At 54.5% G+C, this 25,925-nt stretch overlaps 1 protein-coding gene across 1 annotated transcript in view; it reads right to left on the reverse strand.

The window, feature by feature from the left end:
• Window positions 1–25,019, reverse strand: part of MN1 (MN1 proto-oncogene, transcriptional regulator) — a 49,669-nt gene extending 24,650 nt beyond the window's left edge. Inside the window, exon 1 of the mRNA XM_070769770.1 lies at window positions 20,071–25,019. Coding sequence (XP_070625871.1) covers window positions 20,071–23,818 — 3,748 coding nt within the window. The 5' untranslated portion in view covers window positions 23,819–25,019. The remainder of the gene's footprint in view (window positions 1–20,070) is intronic.
• Between the last annotated feature and the right edge of the window lie 906 nt (window positions 25,020–25,925).

Below are 25,925 nucleotides of genomic sequence, written 5' to 3' on the forward strand. Positions count from 1 at the left end.
AATAATAACCAAATAGAATACAGAGGAAAATCCGAAGTCTACAATGTGGGTAGCAAGTAGAGGGGGGCAAGGGGTATGAAGGGCCGGGATCAGCCTGACCCAGAATCCGCTAGCTGGCGCCCCCACCTCCTTCCGGCTCCTGGGCAGGCCTCAGACCCCGAGCTTGTGGTCCTTCTCTCTCCTCTCTGGAAGCCTGATGGTTTGGGCGCCCCCTCCCCAGCTCCTTGAAGTCTCTTCTCCCCTAACCCTTGCTTCCCTGGAAGCTGGCACACCAAATATAAACTGGAAGCATGCATTTCCGGCCCCACCAAACCCAGGCACACACCACACACCAGACAAAACGACCACAGGCCTGGTCATCTGGGGTTAAGAAGGGTTTTTGTTTTTGGCAGGGAAGGCGAAGGAGCCCAAAGGAACTGGCCTGGACGATTGTTCCAGGAACGAAAGACAGAGAAGGAAAGATGGGGGCGGCGGGGAGAGGGAGATGGGCAAACACCTGGGGAACCACAGCCAGAGGTGGTTTTCTGTCCCCCCAGGGGGTGACATGCAAAGGTTTTAAAATACAAGGGGGGACATGGATGTACCCCAGCTCTGGGCAGATAGAACTTCGCTCTCTATATGTACCCTGTTCACCGCCCCACCCCCAGCTTTGTTTGATTAAACCATAAATTAATACATGAAGTGGAAAATCAGAAAAGATTTCCTTCCAAAAGCAAAATCTAGGAAAAAAGTCTCCAGCAAACGGGCTTGCTTGCTGTCACATGGATCAGGGGAGAAACACAAGCAAGATGCAGAATCCTGGAAGGTGTCCGTCTTTTCTGCTCCACGTAGTTGACCCAGGCCAATGACAATGTGGAGAAGGCAATGGCACCCCACCCCAGTACTCTTGCCTAAAAAATCCCATGGATGGAGGAGCCTGGTAGGCTGCAGTCCATGGGGTCGCTAGAGTCGGACACGACTGAGCGACTTCACTTTCACTTTTCACTTTCATACACTGGATAAGGAAATGGCAACCCACTCCAGTGTTCTTGCCTGGAGAATCCCAGGAATGGCGGAGCCTGGTGGGCTGCCGTCTATGGGGTCGCACAGAGTCGGACGCGACTGAAGCGACTTAGCAGCAGCAGCAATGACAATGTAGCAAGTCACAGCTAAGGGTGCTTCCTTCCAGCCAGGCACAGTTATTTAGTTTTGTTTTTTAACATTCCACTCAAGTATTTATTTAAAAAAAATTTTTTTTCAGCTGCTCCACGGAGCTTTTGAAACCTTAGCTCCCCCACCAGGGATCGAACCTGCGCTCCCGACAATGAAGGCGAACAGTCTTAACTCCTGGACCACCAGGAAGTTCCCAGGCACAGTTCTGAAGGGCGACTCACGGTTTGTTTCACAACCGCCCATGTAGAACACATTGCCGCCATCCATATACAGTTCGATTAATATGCTTTACACATTATTAGCATCGCTGCTTTTTTTTTTTTTTTCAGAAAGTTCCCTAACGTTAGCAAGCAACTGATTTTGCAAACCCCACATACACAGAGACGCTCAGACGTGGGTATGCGGGGCGGGGATATTGAAAACGCTAAGGGGCTTCGGAAAAGGCACAGTTTTTGCCTCTGAGCTGTTTCTCACTGACTTGCCTTCCAAAACATCTAGCCGGCTGTCTGGGGAGTTTCTGCCAGCTGCCACCATGGCTACCATCCACAGCACCCAGATCACCTCCAAAACTCTGCAGGTGGATTTGTCAGGGCCCACAGGGAAGAAGTGATGCTGTCGAGGGGCAACCCGCTCCCCACTTTTCTGTGGCATGCCACTTCTTCCCCTTGTAGGCCCCCGACTCCTCCTGCCCAGAAGGTGGAAAGCACTGTATTTACGTCAGGGTTTTGTGACCACTATGATGTGCCAGACACGGGGCTGAGAGCTTCCCTTTATCTCCCCTGATCCTCACCAAGGCCCTTGTTTAACCCAAAAGCAGACGAGGAGACTGAGGCCCGGGGTGTGAAGGGATGGACCGGGGGGTGGGGGCGGGGGTCAGGGCCGCTATGGCTGCTGCCTCCTGAGCTGTCCTCCTTCCTGAGCCTGGGATGCAAACGCCAATGGTCCGCGGTCAGGGCACTAACAGAGGAAGCTCCAGCCTCCTCTCCAGGGTCAGGCGAACCCTGATGTCTGTCCCAAACCTTGGGTGGGACAGAGGCTGTGTCCTGGGCCCCTGGGTCTCAGGCAAGCACAGCCCACGGAAGAGAAGGGCTGGTAAGGACCAGTGTCCGGGTGGGAGTGGGGGGCGACTGAAGTTGGGACAAGGAATTTCGATGCCCAAGGCTCCCTCCCTTTCCCGCTCAGCCCTGCAGAGATGGGGCTGGGACTCCTGAGCCTGGAGCAGCCCCACCCGGCTCCTCTGCAGGACACCACCATCACTCCTGCTAGGCGTCAGGAGTTCTGGGGTGGTACTTGGACCAGACAAGGATGCACCCCAACAGCTGACAAAGCCCCTGCTTTCATTCATCCAATCTCTGGGCACCTACTGGCCATGGACCAATGCCAGGTGCTGGGGAAAAACTGCCTCTCCATCTTCATTCTCCATTTACACAGCGGAGCCCCTGCTGTCCCGGCCAGCGGGCACACTCCACATCTCCCCTCCTCACACTGGCCAATGTCCTGTGAATTATTAATGCAGTTGTCCCTTTTTTCTATATATTTACTGGGTAATTCCCTCTTTTAACAAGCACGCTGTCTGTTTCACTCACAGCACCGCTTCTGGCACCGTGCGGGACACAGAGAAAGGTGACAGATACACAGGCCACAGCTCCCCACTCACAGGGCTCCTAGGAGATACCAGAATTGACCCACTTGACAGACAGGCAGACTGAGGCTCAGCAAGGGTGCCGAGCCTCACCCAAGTCATACCAAGCCACTTCCTGGCCCCCAAGCCTGGGGCTCTGCCTGCTGCCCCTTGATCCATAGGGAACAGATGGCGAAGATCTGGACAGTCAGTCACATGACTGACAACTGTCAGGAGGGGTGGTGCAAGACTGGAAGCTGATTTTTGTTTTGGGTCCTCTTTTTTTGCTAATCTCTATTTTTACTTTTTTTTTTTAATTGAAGTATAGTTGATTTATGGTATTGTTAGTTTCCGATGCACAGCAAAATGATTATTTCAAGCACCTGTCAGTGAGAAATCAGCTTCCTGGTTCATTCTTAACGGTTCTGAGCGCAGACTCCCAAGTCAGATAGGCCCAGGTGTGAATCCACTCTCTGCTCCCCACTTCTGAGCTGGGTGACCTCAGGCAGGTCTCTTTCCCTCTCTGAGCCTCAGTTTTCTCAATGATAAAACGGGGTTTGGTGTGATTGGTGCTCAGTGACCACGGCCTGTTACGACTCTTTTGCAACTCAGAGAGTCAGGGAGGAAAGCAAAAGAAAGGCTTCCAGAAGGTGGACGCCAGGCCCGGGTCACCCGGAGGCTCAGTCCGGCTGGTCCTACGCCTTCCTGTCCCGTGACCTCTGAAGGGCCTGGAGAACAATGCCTAGGAGAAGAAGGAAACAGTCTCCCTGGGCTAGGACGGGAGCCATGCCCCGCCCAGATCGGGGAGAGGACAGTCATTCCCCTCACGGTCCCCCACCTGCGGCAGGCTGAGTGCTCCCTGGGGCCTGAGGGCCAAGTCCTGGGGGAGGGTGGGGACACCCCTGTCCTAACCTATGGCCTGGGTGCTACCACGCTACTGGAAGAGAGTTTCTACCTCCTCGGAAGGGACCAGACAAGGAAGAAAGAGAAGGGAAACATATTTCTCAGCTACTCTAGGCTCAGATGCAACCAGCATTAATCACTCATCTACCATGTGCCCTGAGCGTCCATCCTCTCGTGCCCAAGGCCCTTCCCTGGCCCCTCACTCCTTCGTTCTCAGAATCAAACCCATCCTCCTGACTTGAGTGTGATGACAGCCCTCAGCAGTCCGGCCCCTCTTGCCTGGACAGGCTTCACACACACACACACACACACACACACACAGCCCCTCCCTGTTCCTGGAACTTGCTGGCTCAGGCCTGCCTCGGGGCTCCTGCTGTCCCGCCGCCTGGAACACACTTCCTGCAGAGCTGGACCGGGCTGGCTCCGGGGTGTGGGAACCTATTGTTAAATACTCAGGAATTCTGCAAGCTGGCTGACAGCTGACGTTACAGCTTGACATGGGTCAAGGTGGAAGTATTTACACCAAGGGAATCGGCAAGTGCTCTAAGCAGAACTTTCCCCTTCCTGGAGCGCAGGCTGTTAAACAGTTACCCGCACACCACGGGCTGACTCCTTCTCATCACTCAGGGCCCGCCTTAACCATCACCAGCTCACAGAGGCCTCCCCAGTAGCCCCGTCTAGAACCTCTCATGCCTGTCGCCTTCTGATTCTCTGTTCCTGGCCCTGCTCACTCTGTGACCTTCTTCTTCTTTGTTGTTTGTCTGTTGGTCTGTCCCGTCCCTTAGGATATAAACTCCTCGAGGGCAGGAGCTTCTGTCTATCCGCTTCCCCACCGAATCTCAGCACCTAGCACAGCATTGCCATGGGCTAAGCATTTGATACATGTTTGTGGAATGAATAAATATGCCAAGTGCTGTGAGTTCAGACCTTACTACATGTTTCCAGTTTTGAAGCTCACCTCAATCCTTCAGTGTAGTTCAGGGGGTCTCAAGCTCGGCATTTTGGGCATCTGGGGCTGGTTAATTCTCTGTCAGGGAGGAAATGGGGTGAGGACGGTCCCTGAGTGTTGTCGGTTGTTGAGCAGCATCCTAAAGGAAACCAACCCTGAATATTCATTGGAAGGACTGACGCTGAAGCTGAAGCTCCAATACTTTAGCCACCTGAGGCAAAGAGCCAAGTCATGGGAAAAGACCCTGATGCTGGGAAAGATTGAGGGCAGGAGGAGAAAGGGGCGGCAGAAGAGGAGATGGTCTGATGGCAACACTGACTCAATGGACATGAGTTTGAGCAAACTCTGGGAGATAGTGAAGGACGGGGAAGCCTGGCGTGCTGCAGTCCACGGGGTCACAAAGAGTCAGACACGACTCAGTGACTGAACAGCAACTGGACTCTACCCTGCAGATGCCAGAAGTGGCCTCCCTTCCTGAAGCTGTGACAAGGGACACGGGCAGGCATCCCTGGGGGAGGGGAGGGGTTCCATCACCCAGGGTAAGGACCACAGCCAGGGCCCCTCAGGGGACTGTGTCACTTGCCTCAGTTTGCTGCTGAGAGCGCTGAGGCTCGGAGAGGGGCTGGGACATGGCCCAGGGCCCCAGGGGGGAACAGAGGATGAGTCTCCTCCAGTGGATCCCAAAGTCCTTGCTTTCACAACCTTCCCCCCACAGCTGCTCACTGCCGCCACGGCCCTCTCAGGGCTCAGCGATCCTCTGAGAGAGGTCCAGGGATCCCACCTGTGTTACAGGCCCTGGAACCTGTGATTCACTGGCCCAGGGTCACGCAGCACACAAGAGGCAGCACTGGGATTCGAACCCAGGCCTGTGTAACAGCTAAGCCCTCCCACCCTCACCAGGGGCAGGGGGTCGCCCACTCACTCCCAGGCACGCTGTCTCTCTATTCAGCCTGAGCCTATCAGGTTCCCAGGGCCCCACCTGAGGTGCCAGACAGCGGGGGGTAGGTGGGAAGGGGTCTAACTTCTTCACTGCCAGCACCCAGACTGTTTATGGCTGGCACGGGCAAGGTGCTTAGGGGCCAGGGGCCGGCTCATTTCACAGATTCCTTCCGCGAGAAGGCTGACCATTCTTCATGTTCATCAGAAAGCTGTTCCTTTGGAGCCCAGGAGGGCTGTCAGGTGAAAGGAAAATAGCGGAGCGTTGGCATCCCAACGCCAGGGACCCGGGCCCGAAACCGCAGCTGCCCGCACCAGGCCGGGGCCAGCCCACCAAGGGGTGCACGCGGTCTGACTGCCCCCGCCCCGGCAAGGACAGGGTCTGACAGTGAGGCCTGAGATGGCTGCTGCAGGAGCAGCGGGTTCCAGCCCTGCCCTGCTCTTGGCCACGTAACAGATACTAAGATGTGCCTGGGTGCCAGGCCCCGTGCTCAGGGCCCGACGTACAGCCTGGCGAGGCTGCCCTCCAGTCGGCCTGACTCCATAGCCCATGACAAGTCACGTAGGCTCTCCATGACTCATTTCCTCACCCCCTGATGGGACAAACACTAGCAGCTATACCATCCTGCACTCCGAAGGGTTATACGACAGGATAATGGAAACCCCAGGCACAGAGGAGGGGGTTCCGTAAAAGCTGGGACTGGTATAGTGGTTCCTCAGTGTTGGGCAGGCTTCTAAGCATCTACTCATGTGTGTGTTAACTCAGCGAATCCTCCCTGCCCCACGAGGTACACAATAACATGTGTATCTCTTTCCCTGATAAGGAGATGGAAGCACAGAGAGGTTAAGAGACCTACCCAGGGGCACACAGGTAGGAAGTGGAGTTGCAAGTGGTCTGGTTGTAGACCCTGTGCTCTTAACCACATTATTATACAATCATAGTCCCATTTAGCTAAAATTGTCCTATTTAATCTTCACAATATTTCCATGATAAGCATTATTTTTTTTTCCTTTTTTCAACTTTATGAAGAAATCAAGCTGGGAGCCCTGAAGAGGTGATGGTCACAAAGCTCATAAGAGTCAAAGAGCCAGGCCTGAAATCTAGACCACCCATCTGGTAGGATTCAGAGCCACTGTGGCTTCTCCAAGATCAATAATTGTCTCCCATTACAACCTATACGTCCTACAGCTCTGAAAGAGGAAGGGGGACAGTGTTGCTGACAATATGTGTCACGGTGCTTCCTACAAAAGGTTTGGAAATTTCAGACTTGGAGCCTGGTTTGCACAGGCTCAGCAAAATCAGATCCTAAGCATCCAAGTGAGGCGTCAAGAGGTAGTAAGGGAAGATGGAAGCCGAAATTCAGCTTGCTGTGCAGCTATGCTGTGTGACTTTGGCTGAGTTGCTTGCCCTCTCTGGGCCTTAGATCTCTCGGTTGGAAAATGTTGTGGAGAAGAGGCACAAAAAGAGAGAAGCCTTTTTCTCAGTCTTTAATTTTATCTATGCTCTCACCTTTGTGATGTTTCAATAGCGAAAATTACAAGCATGTTTTCCAGGATACCCATCTACCATGGCACTACAGCGTCAATCTCCGTCACGTCTGGACATCTGAGTTGCCAATACAAGTCTACCCAATATCTCCACATACGCACACCCTGGCAGGAAAAATTGGGTCAGCAGACAGTGGCCCATAGCAGCCAGCAAAATAAACTCTCAAAGACTTTCCACAATGATGCCGCCGCAAAGTTCTGCTGGAATGCTCAAAGTAGGCCTTCTAAGAAGTTCTGAATTTCCACTCCTCCCAAAATGGCCACAGAGGCCCTGGCAGAAAGGCAGAAAGCTGACCCACAGAACCGCCCCTCAGTAGGCACCCCGGAGCTAAAAGCATCCTTTTTCACAGCTGTCACCAAAAGGGGAGCAGGCAGTGGGCACCTAGGACTCCTAGGAAGTAATGAAAAAGTCAGGGATCAAGGGACACACCAAGAGGATGATGGGAAATTCCCTGGGGCAAGAGAGGTTAAGCTTCCTACCCAGGGAAGGCAAGGGGTGAGGGGCACCAAGCACAAACAGTTCAAATCTCAAGACCAGTTTCTCTGTTCGTGGAAACTGTCCAATACCTCCAAGCCCACCCCAGGAAGAAGAAAAAAAAAAAAAAAAACGTGGGTAAACCCATCCTCTCTCCCTGTTTTCAGCCTTAACGAGGGCAGAGAGGAGAATTACCATTCCATCCTCTGCAGTATCTAACTTCAAAAATCTTGGGCGCAGAGCAGAGAAAGAAGGGGCCAACCAAAAACTGGGACACCAGTTTTTGCAGGCTTAAAAACAGATCAATTTTACTCTAAAGTTTAAAATGAAACATGCTCCTGTTTGGGAAAAGAATTTCATTAGGAGGAAAATATAATATAAAAATACCCATTTAGAAAGAATGTGCTATTAATTCTTAGCACTCTATGCAGAAGGGAAAATTGCATTTTTATCTAAATGGTTTTTCTGCATAAGCCATTTACAATATTCTTTGCCTCTCTATAATAGGCCCTGCTACCATTAGTAGTGGGACGACCGGGCTGAGGGCTGAAATCGCCCTCAAACACATTTAATACATAACCCCTGAAAATCTATTCCAACAGGGACCTCAGCAAACAGGCCCAGCATTCCTTTTTTAAGGAAGAAATAAATATTGCTGAGGGGGGTTGGGAGTGGTGTGCTGATGGGGGAGGAAGGGACAAGATGGTTTAAGTTAAAAGCAAGCGCTCTGGGTCCCTTTAGCAGCATTAAAATTGCAACTGATTTTGGCTGCATGATTGCAACCATTTGACTGCCTGTGTGTGTGTGCAGTTGTGTGTGCTGGTATTCACCCCCCACACATACAAACACACACACACTCATGGGTTTCCATCAAACAAGCAAACAAGCTAGGGATGAAATTCAGGATATGAAAACAAACTATTTTTAAACACTAAAGCAAACACACCAAGATAGCAATACTGTTATTTTCCCATTAAACTAAGTTTCTCTCCATTTGAAAAGTGAGAAAAATCTAAACAATACTTCCAAACAAACTGCATAGAGCTTGGGTGTTATGGCCTCCACCAGCTTTAACAACGGAAAAATCGCCTCTGTAGAGAAGCAAAACACAGGCGGGGATGGGGCCAGCCGGCTTCGCCAACGGCCTGCCACATCCCACCCAGCGGGTCCCCCCCGACAGCAGCACGCCTGGGTGCCCAGTCGTCTCCAACTCCAGAAAGCAATACTTTTTCTTTTTTCCAAAAAAAGTTTTTTTTTTTTTTTTAAAGTCTTCCAGCTCTTTCTCTCTTGCATTCCCAAAATAACTACTTACTTAATACCAAATGTCGGGGAGCTAAATTAATTCATTAAGGAAACGCAAGGGAGGTGATGGACACCAAGCGCGGGGGCCCCCATGATTTTGCTGCCGTGAGCCAGAACGCCTCGGGCCGCTCTCTTCCGGAAAAACTCAGTCCATAAATTCCTCCTTTCAAACCGGGAGCCCAGAAATGTCATAATTGTAGCTGATACAGGTAACAGGTGTGCCCCTCTGTCCCTCCCACCCCCCCGCCACCCGCCTTCCAGACAAGCTGCTGGAAGATTTAGTGGTCTGGCCAGGGGTGTCGTAATTATCGGAAACGACTCTGGTTTTAAGGGTTAGATAAAGACCCTCTCCAAATTTAAGGCCAGACACCAATGTCCATTAGACTTTAACGGGCCCACATAAAAAAAGAAATTGTATCCTCATCTCTCCGAATGCCTGCTTCCCTAGCGCCTCGAGTTCATTTCAGGCTGGCTCAGCGCCCAAAATACTCCTGTCCGGCCCTCGTTCTGCAAAAGCAAGGACTCGGTAGAAACTGATGTGCCAGGCATTAAGCAACTGGGGAGGGGGCTCAGGAAACCCCTTTGCTCTATAATTGTTACCACCAAAACCTCTCTTTTAAAAAATAATAATAAAAGTGGAATTGTAACCTCTCGTCTAGAAGCAGAGAGACAGGGAGGCTACAGGGAGGCCGGGGAGAAAGAATTGTGGGTGGCTGGTACCCAGAGATGCCCGGCTGAAGAGCCCAGCACCATCCAGAATGACACACGCTCCCCTCTGAGACTCAGTGTTCAGAAAGCTGTGGGCTGTTTTGCTCTGTTTTTCTTTTTCCCAGCTTTCGAGACTTACGCATACTTTTTCTTCCTTCTTTGGAAGTCAAGCCAGGCGTTCCTCTAAAAGTTACACACACTCACTCCAGCACTACTGTCTGTCCAGGGGCAGCATGTAAGGAGCCCCCAAAGAGGTTTACGATCCCTCACTCTCCTCCATGTCTGTGCTCAGCTCCCAGTCAATTAAGAATTAATGCTCAGAAACTTTCCGGGGACCAAGACACCAGTAGGAAGCGGATGTTCTCTGGCCGTCTCCGAAGCGCTGGGAGGCTGAGTTTGCTGGGTTGGGCTTTTTCTCCCTCCTTCCAGACGAGGGATGCTTGGAGGGGCCTCACCCTCCCTTTCTGCCCTGGGAAGGTGGTGGGAACCTCGACTGGGGGCCTTTATTCCGTGACGGGCGAGCAGGCCCATTAGTGCATACACACACACTCTCATACACACACACACACACATACACGCACACATACTTCTAATCCCAGCAAAATGCTTCACACACACTGAGCACAAAATAAATGCTTATTAACTAAACTGACCCAAAATAGTGAAATGTACAAGTAAATTAATCATGCCTCTCCCGGAGGCCTAACAGGATTACAAATTCGGCAAAAATTGACCACACGGAGATCAATGAGCTTCTACTTAAAACTCAAAGGGGCCAAAACTTCGTAGGAGCTGCTTCTTGGAGAAAAAAATAAATGTATTTTTTCATCTCTTATTAAGACTCCTAAGGCCTGTACGTGTGCATGTGGGTGTATGTGTGTGTGCCTGTGTGTGTACTCGAGCGGGGGGAGCGGCGGTACGGGCTTGCATGCCTGCACAGCAAGCAGAAACCAGCAAAAGGCAACCAGAGCTTTATGCCCAGACAATTTAGAAATAGTCACGGCATAAAGATCGTGAAATTGCTCCGGTTTAAAAAAAACAAAAAACAAATTTTGGTCCACAGCCTCCCTTTCTTTTCCCTCAAATATCAAACAACCACTAAAAGTTACATCACAGGGGATGAAAGTGATCAATTTGTTTTCAGCCAATTAGGTCTCACTTGCTACAGAAGTTTTAAGGGCTGCTGATGGCTGGACTGTGGGTCCCCGCCCCCACCAAATGGGAAGAAGATGAACCTCTACTGTGTCCAGCTCCTTTCCACACTAAGCTTATCTCAAGTCAGGGAAATCTTTCTCTTGCTGAATTTGTCACTTACTTGCATTTCCCTTTTTGCCTACTATTCAGAAAAAAAGGGAAAAAAAAAAAATACATATATATACATATTGTGTGGGGGGCCCTGTGTGCATTTTAAGACGGTGGAACCTGCCTGCGAGGTCTGTCACAGACAAGAATATCCCTAAAGAGGTTCAGTGCTGGAAGAGACGCATCAGTGGTCACTTTATGAGGTCACCAGGGAAAAGGTCACTCCTTTTTCCCACCCCCATCGTCCTTCTTTTATGGAAAGACCTGGGGGCATCTGTGAAACTTGATGCTTCGCAACAGGCCCCGTGGGACCAGGGACCGGCTCCTCTGTAGGACAAGTTGGCCACAGCCACGATACGAGGGCTCAACCAGCCCAGGGCCTGTCCAGGTCACCATCCCCACTCTCTCCCTGCCCCACGCGTCTAGCCTGGCCTCTAACTGCACAGAAAGGGGGTCTCATTACCAATAGACCCACGATGCGGTCATCAGCCCCAAGCTGGGTCCCCTACATCTATTTCCCCCATACAGCTGCGGTCATGTGAAGCCCCAGGCCCAGCAGGGGGGAGCTGAGCCAAGAACTTTCTGTCCTCTGTGAGGGCTGACACCAGCCCCCAAGCCATGCCCTCAACCCCCAGCCTCGCCCAGGAGATGGTATTATAAATGACTTCGACACTTATAAATGATTTTCCATTCCTAAACCCCGTGTTGGTAAACAACATTTTAACTCTGAGGGGCACACGTTTCCCTTCTCCATCCATCCCTCAATCACTGTCCCCCGCAAAGAAAATAAGCTACATCCCAGTCTGCACCCAGTGTTCCTAACTACGGCTGGCGTTTCTCTCTCTGCCTTCCGGCTCATAGGAAAGAACATAGTGTCCACATCAGGACTCAGGCCCTTGAATTTCAAGGACTTTTCCAACAGCCCACGCGATCCGGGTAGAACCTGCTCACTTCCCTGTGAATTCTCAACCAAGCCAGGCTTTCTCTGGAAGGCTGAGCTCTGGGAATTTCAAAGCAGGCTATGTTTTCTGCCGACTCCCCTGGCCCCTCTCTGATCGTACGATGGTCCCTCAGAAGTATTTTATTCCTGGTGGTCGTTGCCAATCACTCGACAATGCTTGTGTTCCCAGATCCAAGCGTGCCTGAAAACATTGCTTCACGGTAACTTTAAACGGTCCCATCTTTTTCACATCACACCCTGCCCTGGACTGGATGAACGGGGGCCGGGTGTGTGTGTGTGTGTGTGTACAAGTGCATGTACATGTGTGCGCATTCCCTCTCATTGCAGGAGCTCCCAAATACAACCAGGAACACCATCACTGGGGCCCTCACCTCTGGGGCAGAGAGATTTCTTTCCCCAGTCACGCACCACATCAAGCCACCTAGGCCAAAAAGGCCCCAGCTTGCCCAACTCCAGTCAAAGCGCTGACCTGAGCTCTAAGAGCAAAGGAAACCTCCATGCCCACACCCTCTTTAAATTATCATCAGCATTGAGAAGGGGAAACTCATTTTAAATCCTCAGATCGCATCTGCGGGCCACTCAGGTCTCACAAGAGAGACAGGGCTTCTGGAGGAGGGAGGGGGAAGGCCCAGAAGGGTCTCAGCACCCAAGTTAGCCCACATCTCCTGCAAAGGCATGACAATGTTGTCTATTTCTGAGTTGCCGTGGACAGGGTTTTTGAGACATGCAGGATAAAAACAAGAGAAGGTTCCCTCCAACTTTCCAAAGGACATCCGAGTCAGTGGGCCCCAAAGATGCCTCCACAGAATGGTCTCTTTGGGTCCCTAATCCATCTTCCAACATACCTGACTCACCTAAACTGAACACCAGCACAGGTAAGTCAGACTGAGGCCCAGAAAACCAGAGATTCTCCCCCTAAGAATGGGAACCCCAGGGCCAATCACCGAAGGGTCCAAGGTTTTCCAGAGACATCAAAGATGGGAAGTAGACAGAGCCTTGGGGTCACACGGTCCATCCTACCAGCTACAGGGGAGGCGGGGCGGGCTGAGTCTGCTGGACCCCTGGGCTTTAATGATCAGAACAGAAAACCCTGTTTTCCCTCTAGCGTGTGAGTTTGCGTGGGGATGTTTATTGGAGGTTTTCCCCCTCTTTGGGGAAAAGTCTATCCCACGTATGATGTTCCTTCTGGGATACTCAGAGAGCCAATTTATTATCGTGAATGCGCTAAGGCCTCCGAACTGTTAAATTCAACTGCCGTTATGTTTAAAGGGCATTTGGGTCCTTACGGTGATGTACATAAATCGTGAAAAGTTCCACGCACGACCGCTGTAAAGTACTCCCTCTGATCCCGCTTTGCAGGAAGTGGAGGTGATGAAACCCTGCCGACTTTCTCAGCCAAGAAGGAAAAACGAGAATGTGGGATGTTGGGACTACGATGGACACCCCCACCCCCAGGAGGAGGTACCCAGGATGGCAGTCCAAAGGGGACTTGTGGGACCAAACCGGAAAGCCACCGGGACCCAGCAAAAGAGCCTGTTGGATTTCTCGAGTCTGGGCAGCCTCTCCATAGCCCCCCCAACCCCTGTCCTTCCTGGACAAATACCATGTTGGGAGCAGACCCTCCTCTTGCTTCCCAAACCTCAGAGGCCGCTGATTAAAATGCAAGCCAGCAAACAAAGCAAGCCTCGGCGTCCTGCAATAATTACACCCCGTGAGAATGATGGCTCGCAAACGTCCCTTCTCTGTGCAAGTATAAGAAACTGAATTCTGCTTTTCGATCCTGGTCACAAAGTGAAGTTAGGAGTTCGGGGCCCCAGATGTGCACACCCATCAGTAGCTTCCAACCCACACCCTAGAGTCACCAATAGGCCCACGAGGCTGCGTGAGGATGCGTGCTGTCATGTCACTGGAAGATGGCAAAAAATGATCAAGGCTGCCGCGGCCCTGGGCGACCCCATCCTGCAAAACGTGGTGGGCCAGGGTTCCAGAACCATCTCTCCCTTCCGGTCCAGTTTGTGAGTTGGGGGGACCATTGGCTGAGCTGCTGTACACCAGGACACTGAAGGCAAAGCTGTGACTAATTCAAAAGCCCAGCGTCCTCTCCGCCAAGGCGTTGGTACCAAAAGATTACAATAAAGGAGAGGAATTTCCATAAATAAGAAGCAGCGTCCGCTTCCCACCACTGGGAGGGGGCATGGGGGAGGGGGTGGTGGTGGGCCCTGATTCAAAAGATTCCTCTCCCCGGCTGGAGAGAGTTCAGTTAGCTGAACTCAGCCAGAGACACCTCCACGCGCAGAACCCAGAGAGGGACGACGTGCGTCTGCTACCGAAATACTCCAGATCAAAGTCACCCACAGTCTGGGAGGCCCGGGAGGCCGAGATTTCGTAATTAGGATCTTCAAAATCCTCCTCTATTTTTAGGACGTGCGCTCATTCAGTCCTTTAGAGAATCAGAACCTGTCAGCTAAGGCCAAAGAGACTGAAGGTTTGGTTTCTCTCCCTGCTTCCCCCATTCCCACCCCCCGCCCAAACCCTACTCTGCTTTCAGAAAGCAGATTAAGGAGAAACTAAAGGAGTAACTGGATGATTTGATGGAAATATACTTGGCCATGCATATGTATATGTGCTTATGCTGGGGAGGGGTTCCTTCCCACGAGAAGGCCATGGGCCCTGCTCCCCTCCCATGGGCTGCAGACAGACACCGACCAGACACTGCACGTCGGCCACGCTCTTTCAAGCCAGCCCCCAGACCACTTTGCCGGGCTCCAAGGTGTACCAGAAGGCGAGGAAACTTGAAAAATATCCCCCAAATGTCTCTTTTCTCAATCATGCACTCGTGTACATATCAACATCTCTGCCACTAGCAATCAAAACCCACACTAGAATCTGTCCACCCAAGACGCGCCTAAAAATAGACATCGTCCTAAAACAAACATGTTGCCTGGGCAAGTCAAAATCCTGACTTGAGTCAAAACGAGGAAGCTGGGGTTCTTCCAGCCCCTCCAGACCGAAGACATGGGTGGAACAAGCAGGGGGGCATTGAGGGAAGGATATGAGGTGACCCCACTAGTTACAGGGAATTCCCCCCATAGATTCGGGGGCCCCCTCATAGATTCAGGTCCCCTCTGATATAAGAGGCTTGGTGCTTTCGTGTTGCAATGTGCTTGGGCGGCCTTCTTGCCCTCACACACTGCCTGGACATTTGATCCTATTACATAAAGCTATAGTTTTTCAATCTCTAAAATTAACCAAACGTAGGTAAATACAGTATTTCTTACTTGGAGTATTTATCTCTTAACAGCTTTCGGTAAAGCAGATCATTCCCTGGGCAAAGAACAAGACTCGACGTTACTGTCACTCAAGTGGAGAGAAAGGTGATTTTTGCTAAATTTTCCAGCATATGGTGGGTTCAGGAGATTCTGTGAAATCCCAAAGATAGGCTCAAGTTTGTCCTTCCAGAGTGGGAAGAATGCCCCTCCTCTAATTTCACCTGGTCCTCTCGGACTGTTTATTAAAGATGTATATTTTATATCAGCCAGAGAATCTCAAGTAACTTCTTGGCAAGGGCAGCTGTATTTTCAGGACCCATTAAGATTCTTTGTGGAAATTTAAATACCTCTGTCAGGCAAACAAAATCATATCAGGAATCATAGAATTTCATTGCTAGAAAGAGAAATTAGATTAACTAACCCTCACTCCTTTCCTAGAAATCTCAATAAAATAGAAGTACATTTCAACAGTCTCTTCCGGTCTGAGGGGCCTCACCAGAAATCTAAATGAATTTAGGTTTAAACTAAGAAAGCTAAAGAAAGCTATCCTGAGAAAAGGTCTTCCATCTACAAATACTGTATACATCAATACAGATGATAACATATAAGTGTATATTCCATATTAGAAGGCAGAACCTATTTAAAATCAAAACAGAAAAAAACCCAGTGGCAGAAACCACGACAAGTTCAATGCCGATAAGCTTCAGCCCCTTGGAAATCCTTGTCCTTTATTAATATTTAGTAGAAATGTATAATTGCAGATGTGCGTTAGGTTGGGGTTTTATGTCGGGAGGCGGGCAGAGAAGACAGGTTTATTACAACCATGAAATATTAAACAGGCACCAAAGAAGAGTAGCTGTGTGTCCCGGACTAGCCAGGGAGCAGGCAGGCCCAGACCGTCAGCTGCACAAAGGGGGCTCCTATCTGTTTACATTACCCCTGATTAACACCTGCGAAGTTTTGGGTTACATCTTCCGGAGGCTGCAAAAGTCACTCGAAGGCATGCAACCCGTGCTGGGTGATTTCTTGGGGAAATAGGACTGCAAGGCTTTGCCATCCCAAAACCAGTTGGAAGGAGCCTTAAAAATTCTCTCCATAGTGTGAGGAGTGGGGAAAATGACTTAGGGAAAAAAAAAAAAAAAACAGCACTAGGAGTCTTCCCCCTTGCCTGCCCCCACGACTAAGGAAATTCAGCGTTCAAATCCTGCCTGCCTAGTACTACTTAGCACCGCCTTACTGAGCTCTGACTGAACACTGAGAGAAGCATGAAATTCCAAAAATTTCTCCCGCATCACTGTAAAAATATCGTACTTCCAAAAAGGGCCGGATTGCATGCAGAGCATAGACAGAGACCCCTCCCGTTTCCACGTGTGTGAAAGAGTGTTTCTAGACATCTCTGGATTTCATGATAGAGAACAGCCAACAGAATGGAAGTTTGGCAAGGGTAAACTTATTAGGGAATAGAGTTAATTCAAGTTTTGAAGCCTATGAGGGACCCGTGGGCAGGGGCGGGGGGACATACTTTTTTAAGCTTAATATCCTTTATCTACAATCTATTAAGATTTCTCTTTCTCTCTGGGTTTTGAAATTCCTCCATAGCCAGACACCTATTACAAAGATGGGTGGATGATTTTGCAAACTAATTTCAAATTCAGGTAATCCTCACTGATTTAATAGATGTCTGAATAGGCCCAAACTCAGGCTGGTTTTTCTTTTTCCCCCTCTTTGCACAACCTCACCCTTCCGCCACCCCAACTCTGTGCAAACAGAATCTCACAAGGAAACCTACAGTCTCATGATATAAAAGTTGTTTGGCGGGTTGATTAAGAAGTCAGAGGAAGCATAATTTGCAGAGGCTCACTTGCCTGTTTGTTTTTTTTTTTTTAAAAAAGATCATCACCACATGTGATTCTGGCCTAGACTTTGTGAGAAGTGTAACTTGCCAGTCAAGTTCCCTCCCCTCCGAAGGACATCTAAACCCCACAAGACAATGTGGGCACGTCCTCTCCAATCTGAGCAGGATCATTTTTGTTAAAGACCGACTAGTATTTTGTCATCGGAGGGAAGAAATTTCAGAAACGGTGTTAATATTTAATCACATTAGTACTGGCGTGTTTTATGGCGTGACAAAATAAAATATCATTACAAAGAATGGGCTTTGCCTGAGGTTGGGGGGGATGGGGGCGGGTGGTGAAAGACAGTGCTTTGCTGGGGTTGGAACTTAGAGAAGGTACATTCAAAGCTGCTTCATGGCTGGTGGGACCCTGGGCTTGTGTTTACAGAAAAGCAGGATGCTTTCCTTTCAATTCTTTTTTTTTTTTTTTCCCTCTCTTTCTACTCTGTTTTGAAGGGGTACACTTCATTCTGATTTTCAACCAGGGCACCGGGGGGCCCGTTGAAGGCTCTGTGTACCTATTTATACAACGTGCAGATGGAGCTGTGGGGTGTTATCATAATGAAAAGTTTAATCGTCCTTATTTACTACCGGTAAGGGAGCAGGAATCAGATGCAGACATCTTACAAAGCCTTAACTAGCAGTCCCAAGGCTGCAGAAGCTGTGACTGACCTCAATTCGGGGCTTTATCTAGGAAACTGTCCTTCCTACATCACAGAGTGGAAGACAAAGGAGGTCAAGTGGGTGTCCCTGCCGAGGCTTCTAAGGCAGCCAGCCCCGCAGTGGGTCCCTGGAGGAAGTTTCCCATCTCCTGTGTGCAGGGGAGGGTTGTGTTTAGCGCACAGGGGGAAATCAACCCCGAAACTGACTAGCATCTGTTTCCAAAAAAATATTTTCCTTCGCCTGACGGTGATAATGAAACAAACAAAACAAAACATCTCTTTAATGACATTTCTTCATTCTCAGTCTGCATTTTTTTTTTCTGCAAAGGAAGATTAGTCGGGCTGAGAAGAGAACAGTGCAACACCTTGAAAAAAAAAAATCTCATTACAACCACCCAATTCTTCTGCACCTAAGGCCCTTCAAAAGACTTTCAGGCCAAGGGCTATTGGTTTTTCTTTATTAATTCTCTAAATCGGGTTTTTTTTTTTTCTTTTTGACTCTTCTCACACCATTTTGGCCAATGTGGTCTTAATTATGGGTGCGGGGGAGGGAAGGGAGAAGGGGGAGGGGGAGGGGCAGCCAGGCCAAGCCAGGTAGAAGTGACAGGGGCTGGCATTTGTGCTAACCAGCTATCGATCGGCAGGACCAAGATGTTGTGTACAAGAAAATAAAAGAGAAGGGAGGCAAAGCGACCAGGCTGCTGAGTCCAACTCCATTTTTAAAAAGGCGGGGGCCAGGGAGAAGCAGCGGAGGGTCCCAAACTAACCAATTTATGGCCTTGCCTGGGAGAAGCTTGGAGAATGCTGATGCTGGTCGCAGCGTCTGCTGTGCATGCTAAACACCCAGCTTCAAATGAGAGAGCGGCGTCCCAGGCTGGGCAGTAGGCGAACAAAGAGAAAAGCAGCAAGGCCGCATTCATGAATTAGAAAACCCAAGCGGGAAAGCTACCCGGGGACGGGCGGTGAAAGCCCGGAGTTCTGAGCCACCCAACTCCTGCCGCACGTCCCCTCCCCCTCTCCCTCTGTCCCCATCCCCTGGTCCTAAAACCAACCGGCACCTTAAACCCTGGGTCAAAAGACGGCAGGATGCAGGATGTGGGCTGAAACTGAAGGTAGAAACTGAAGGCAGAGGAGAACCACCCTCAGAGAACGCAAGGATCAGTGGACATATTTTTTTTAAAGACACAATTAAATCGCCAGCTACAGACTCCAAGGTAATAGCCTGGTGAGACCAAGAGGATTCAGGGAGGTTTAAAAGCAAAAGGTAGGAATGGGGTGGGTAGAAAATGATGCTATCTAAAAAGGCCCCATAAAAAAATAAAACAGATATCTACTACAGCCCAGGTCACCTTTAGGTTTAAAAAAAAAACAAACTATTATTACTTTAATGGCAATGGTGGTCCATTTTACTAACCCCCACCCCACCCACCTTAAAGGCCTCCAGGCCCAACAGGGAGGGAGTGCTTAGAATGCAAAGGAGAACTGGGAGCCGACATCTGTCACCAAAGCCAGGCGAGATATTGACAAACTCGGGTCCTTTGTGTCTTACGAATATATATCCATATCCCCATGCACAAATGATGCCCTGGTCGACTGGTCTGGTCTCTGCCAAGTAGACCCCACCCTGACTCCCGCCCACCACTCCCCCGCCCCAACCAAATGTCAAGGAGGTGCACTCTGAAAAGGCTGCCTGCCTCCTACAACCCTGACAGGTCTCCAGTTTTTCAATGAAACTCTAATCGTTAAGAAGAGACAAAACAGCTATTCATTAGGAACGAATGTCAAATTAGGCGTTGCCTCTGAATGATGCTGCGGACACCAGAACTGGTAACTTTTTCCCCCAAAGATGCTGGCACACGCGAGGGAGCTCAAGTTGCAGGCTGGCTGACTAGGAAAAGATGGGGAGGCCTTAACACAGCTTCCCAGGTGTCCTGCCAGGAAGTGGAGGCTGGAGCGGGGCGGGAGGACGCTCGGAAACTCCTGAAAAGTGAAACAGGCCTGAACGCTGAGGGGTGAGGAGGGGTCTGAGTGTGAAAGGGAAGAGGCCTAGTCCTCAGGGCACCCAGAAACTCAGCTACAACTTGACAGGGGATGCTCTACAATAATCCCCCAATGGGTGCCACTTTTAAGTTGTTACTACTACAGCTGTGAAACTAGGATCTACCTGGCAGCACCTAGGGGGAGGGTAGGGGGTCTGCCCACGGAGCCCCTGGGGTGACCAAAGGAAGGGTACCAGCTCTGAGCTGGGCGTCAGGAAGGCCCTGTGCCCTGCCGACCTCGAGGGACCCTCCCCTTTCCTGGAGCCTTCAAGGCAGACGCGAAGGCCAGCGATGGGGGTGGGGCGCGCATCCGCCAGGTGAGAAAGGAACCGGGAACGAGCGCATATACCTTCCTTGCTGTTGGGATTCTGGGGTTTGGCCTTCTCCCAGGGCGCCAGCGTCTTGTCCTCCTCTGTGCCGTCCACCAAAGCCTTGTCAGCCGGCATGTACCAGGTGGCGCTGTGCTCTGCCATCAGCGAGTCCAGATCAATGGTGCTCATGGCGCTCTTGACCGCCTCGGAGCAGCAGCTGCCCAGCTCGCTGTCGCCATTCTGCGCGCCCGAGGCCCCGACGGCACACTCACCCTTCTTGCCACCCTTGAGCCCCAGGGGCTGGTCCTCAGAGATGCTGAACTGCTGCCTCTGCAGCTGGATCTGTGCCTGGAGGATCTCCAGGGGGTGGATCTCGTCAGGTGGCGGAGCACCGCCGCTGCTCGTCGGGGTCCGAACCTGCTCCAGGCCCGGCGTGCCGGGATGGCCCGTGCCCCCTCCGCCGTAGCTGTCAGGGGTCGAGGTAGAGGTAGACAAGATGCCCAGGCCAAGCGGGGGCGGGGGTGCCTTCGGTCCGTGTTCCCCGGTGCCCACCCCACGGGGAGGGAGTTTGGGCGAGCCTGTCACCAGAGGGCTCCTACTCGCTTTGGCCAGGGCTGGGGGGTTGTCGGAGCTGGAAGACACCTCGTCCTCGTTGGCGTAACTCGTGCTCACCTCGTCGGAGGCGAACTCGCCCACGTGCGGGGAACTACTGTCCGACTTGGCCCCACCGTCCAGGGACGCCATGAGGTCTGGCTGGTCCCCCAGGAGCAGCTCGGCCCCCTTCCCCCACGACGGCGACGTGAGCGCTTTCTCGTGAGGCGTAGGCGCCCCGCGCACCTCTCCCGAGTTTCCCCCGACGGCTGCGCCCGGCGCCTGCTGTTGCCCTGGGCTCACACCAGGCGCGCCCCCGCTGTCCGGCGCCGAAGCCGCTGAGTACTTGTCGAAGAAGGTCCCGGGGCTCACGTGACCACTGTCCCTTTTTCTGCGCCCCCGTCCCCGGCCACCGCCCCCGGGGACCGGCTTGCCGTCGTTCCCCGACGTCGATTCCAGGGTGTAGTTGGGGGAGAGGCTAGTGCCATCCCCCTGGGCGGGCGGATTGGGCGGCCCAGAGGCTTTAGAGCCGCTGCTACTGGTCCCCGACGGGCCTCCGGGCCCTGGAGCCCCAGGAGCAGTCCCTCCTGGAAAGTAATCCGAGCCCGGGTTGCCCGCCACGGCCGCGCCGTCGGTCTCGTTCTGGCTCAGTTTCCTCTTGCCCTCGGGCGGGTTCTTCTTGTTGAAGGTCACGTTGAGGTTGGGGGCCCCGAGGCTGGCGATCATGTTCTGGCAGGCTGTGGAGAGCGCAGCCAGGCAGCTCTGGCCGAACAGGTTGTCCTTGGAGCTGGGCTTGTTGAAGGAGCCCAGCGAGAGTGCGCCCAGCTTACTGGCCGAGGTGCGCTGGCTGGGCTGGAAGTCAGGCTGCGGCGGGTATGCGCCCCCGCCGCCGGCGCCGCCGCCACCGCCAGTGCTGCCACCGCCCCCGCCCGCGCTCGGGGGCGAGTTCACGCCTGGGCCGCTGTGCGGCGTGGCCTGCCGGTTTGCTGCGCCGAACGGGAAGCCAGGCTGGCCCCCGAGCGCGGGCGCCGTGAAATCAGGTGGCTGGGGCCGGCGCTCGGAGGGAGCGCTGGGCAGCCCCACCCCAGCCCCGGGCGACTGCAGCTGGCCCAGGCTGGCCAGGCTGCCCCCGAACTGCAGGCCAGGGGAGGGCAGCCCGGGCACGTGGCCCTCTCCGGGCATCCTCAGCGGCTCCTGCAGAGAGCCCCGGAACAGCACCCCCGAGCCACCGGGCGGAGGGGGCGGTGCCAGTCCTGGGTCGTGCGGGCCGCAGTCGGAGGGCAAGCCTGAACCTCCCATCCTGCGGGGCAGCAGGTCTCCGGGCGGCGGATGCGGACCTGGGAACCACGCGCTCTCCTGCGCCAAGTGCTGCGCCTGCGGCTCGAACGTGCCCAGGCGCCCGGCGCCCGCGCCGCCGCTATCGCGCTCAAAGTTCGGCTGGCCCAAGCCGCCCACTGGGCCGCTGTGTACCAGGCCACCCTGGCCCACGTCCCCGGGGTGGCCTAGCTGAGCCAGGTTGGGCTGGCGCAGCCGCTGCTGCTGATTCCGCGACGCCATCTGCTTGATCATGAGGGCCGCGTTTTGGCGTTGCTGCTGTTGCTGCTGCTGCTGCTGCTGCTGCTGCTGTAGGGACGGGTGGTCCGGGGCCGGATGCTGCAGAGGTGGCCCCGAGGGGAAGCTGTCGGGCACAGGCGGCGTGAACTCGCCGGGCAGGCCGGAATAGGCAGAGGGCGAGAGGTGGTTGTCCAGAGCGCCATTGTGCATGCTGCCGTTCCACGAAGCGCAGCGATCCACTCCCGCGCTGCCCGGGAAGTCAAAGCGCGGCCTCTTGGCCACGTTCATGTAGGGGGGTGCGTCGAAATGCTGCAGCCGCTGGTTGGGCGCCTGCTGCATGTTGAATACAGGCTCGGAATAAGGGTGCATGCTGCGGTTCTCCAGCCGGTGGATGGGGTACTCGAATTGCGCGTGTTGGTTGGGCAGCATGGGCCCCCCGTCCTGCAGGCCGCCGCTGGGCGTGCCCGCCTCGCCCTGCTGGGGACGCGGGAGCGCGGGCGGACACGAATTTTGTCGGACTAGAAGCCCAGGCGGTGGCGGCGGCTGCTGCGGGGGCGGCTGCTGCGGGGGCGGCGGGGCCTGCTGCGGGGGCGGCTGCTGCGGGGGCGGCGGGGCCTGCTGGGGAGGCTGCATCAACGGGTGCCTGGAGCCGACTCCAGGCTCCAGCCCCACGGGCATCTTGCGGGTCCCGCCGAACCTCTCGAAGAACACGCCGTGCTGCTGCTGTTGCTGTTGCTGCTGCTGCTGCTGCTGTTGTTGTTGCTGTTGCTGGGCGTGCATTTTCGACAAGCCCACCATGCCTGCAGCTCTGGGCATGGCCGAGGCACCCGGGAAAGAGCCCCCGGGAACCTGACGACCCGCTGCATAATGAGGCAGCTGCCCCTCGGAATCAGAGGGGGAAAACATGTCGAAATGTCCCGAGGGCGGCTCGCCCGGGTAATTGTATTCCAGCGAGTCGACGGCTCCTTGATTCGCCACCCTCCGGGGCTCCAGACTATGGGAATCGGAGCCACCGGAGGCGGGCAGGCCATGGAAAGAGGCGGCTCGGTTAGGGCTCTGGTCCAGCGGCAAGCATGGGGCAGGCACGGCATGGCCCGAGGCGCCCGAACTGTGGAAGTCCGGCAGGTTCCCGGGTCGCTGCGGGCCGAAGCTCTCCGGCCCCTGGCTCTCAGCCATATGATCGTAACCCTCGGTGAAGGGCGGCTGGCTGCCCAAGCCGCCGGCCGCGCCGCCGTAGCCAAGCAGGCGACCCCCGTGCAGGCACGAGGCCCCTGGATCCGGCCCGCCAAAGTTGCCTCCAAAGTGGGGGTGATGCTGGTGGGGGTGGTGGCCTCCCGGGTGGCCGTGGTGCGGCTGTTGGCCTCCAAAGAATCCGTGCACCGGCTGCGCCTGCAGCCCCCCCGCGTGCAACTCCGAGTGGCTGCGCGCGTGAAAGCCGTAAGGCTCCATGTTCATGCCCAAGATCGGGGGTTCGCCCAGCCCGCTCATGGCAGGGTCCACGGGGCCAGGGGGTCCCCCCGCGTGGAAAGCCGGGGCCTTAAAGTGGGCGTTCATGCTTAGTCCGGCCTCGTTAAAGTTCCTCTCGCCCTGGCCAGCGTTCCTGCTGTTGATCTGGGGCTCGAATTGGTCCAGCCCAAACATACTTGGCGGGGGGCGGGGGGATCAATAGGGCATGACAGCCTGCTCTCCGCGGCGCGCCTCCGGCCAGCTACTCGTTCCGGCCCTGGCTTGGGCGCTCCCGGACGCTCAGCACCGCCGGGGCGCAGCGCGCACCGCCACCTCGCCTGGCTTGTGAAGGCTTGGGGCTATCAGCTCCTCTCCCGAATCTCTCGTTCTGCCCGACGCGGGCCTCTCACATCTTGCGGCGCCGTGGGGCCTCCAGGAGCCGTGTTGGGGGGCCCATGCCCCGGGCGGTTGGCACAGCCGCGGGTGGGTTTGCGGGGAGGGGACGGAGCTGCGGGTGACTGAAGACAAAAAGTTAAGTGGGGGGAAGGAGGCGGGAAGGAGGGAGGGAAAGCAGAGCAATCACCTTCTTAAGTCCGATCGGGTTGGATGGGGAGCCCCTGGACGCTGCCTGAAGCCTCCCGGAGTCCGTGGCGGAGCTGCTAAGGGGCCAGGCAGGGAGACCCTTCAAAGCCGTGGCTGGCGCCGGGGCACAGACCGATCGGTCCCTCCCCCCCTCCCCCCGAAGTCTCCGCGCTCCGCAGCCGGAGCCTCAGCCAAGCACGATCGGCTCGCACAGTCCCCGTCGGCCCCAGCAAGCGGCTACTGCTTCTTCAGCGGGTCGGAGGACTGGAAGCTCCGCTCGGCATCACTGGTGCCCGCCCCCGAGCCGGGAGCTCAGCGGGGCTGAGGAGGAGCGGCGGGCGCCCGAGGTTGAAACCGAGGGTTGGTGGAAGGCACGGCTCCCCTATTCCGCGGCGGGTGCGCTGCACCCCGGCGCGCCGCTTCGCGGCCACGTCCGCTGCCTGCCGCTTCTGTCCTCTGCTGTTCGGTCTCTGAGTTCGCGGGGATCTCCGAGCCCCGTTCCAGGCGCGGGCGGGCAGCAGACGAGGAGTTGGGGCGCTCCAAGGCTAGGGTTCCCTGCCTCCGCGCCGAGGTGCTTCGCAAGTCGCCCTCGGACCCGGGGAGGGGGGCGTATGCGGGTTGGGGGGCCACGCTGGGCTAGCAGGCTAAGGCGTTCCGGGTGCGCTTTCGGAGCCTGGAATGGGAGGGGGCGGGGGCAGCTCTGGGGGGTCCGCGCACCCCTCTCCTGGCTGGCGGGGGGGCCCTGCTTGGGGCGTTCCGAGGGTCTCGGCTCCCCTCTCTGTGTCTGCCTCTCGCCTAGAGCCGGGAGAAGCAGCAACAAGTTTTGCATTTCAGCAATCAATTTCAGCCATTACATTTGCACCAATCAGCGCAGCCCGAGCTCCGGGCCCGGGGCGGGGCTCGCTCTTAAGGTGGTCCTGGGTGCTGACTGCTGAGGCCCCCGCCACGAACCCTCACTTCGCCTGCTCTGGGGTCCCCCGCACCGGTTAACCTCGGGGTCCGGTGCCAGCGCGCTGCGGGCGCGCCCTGGCCTCCCCGCGCACCCGGCTAGAAAGGGCGCAGGCGGAGAATGGCGGGAGCTTGGCTTTGTTCACCCCGCTTCCCATTCACCACAGTTCCCAACTCCCCACCCCCAACTGAAGCGAGACCTGCGGGGTGGCTAGGGGGCGGGGAGGCCGGCGGTTAGCGGTGCGGGGCGCTCAGACAATGGGGTCGCCAGGCAAAGATCCTGGACTCACCGCGGAAAGTCGCTTGGTGTCGACTGCACTTCAGCACTGGAGCGAACCTTCGGCTCTCCACCGCTGTCTGATTACTTGTGGCACCCAAGTTAACCGGCCCTTGGAAGTTCCTGGAGGTGAAAACAGACAGGGAACCCCGAAGTTAGAGATCTCCTTGAGAGATAGGGGTGCTTGACTCGCTCCTCCCTCATAGGGCGCGCACAATTGTTCCCTATCCTCGCTGTCCAGGGTTCCCGGTTCTCAGTGACCGGCTTCCATAACCACTCTGCCACTTTATGGGGGCGCGTTTCGGATGAGCTCAGCGCCAGAGCGGCGAAGCAGCTAGGAGCCCCCGAGAAGACCAACGCGCCGAGGGCCACCCTGGCCAGCCAGCGCACCCTAGTTCAGGCACTCTGGTCAAGGCCCAGGCCCTCTTCCGGCGCGAGGTTGGCCTCCTTAAGAGATCAATTAAACTGAAGAGGCCAAGGAACGGAATTGGGTTG

This window comes from Bos indicus, chromosome 17, assembly GCF_029378745.1.
Source record: "Bos indicus isolate NIAB-ARS_2022 breed Sahiwal x Tharparkar chromosome 17, NIAB-ARS_B.indTharparkar_mat_pri_1.0, whole genome shotgun sequence".
Classification (NCBI taxonomy): Eukaryota; Metazoa; Chordata; class Mammalia; order Artiodactyla; family Bovidae; genus Bos; species Bos indicus.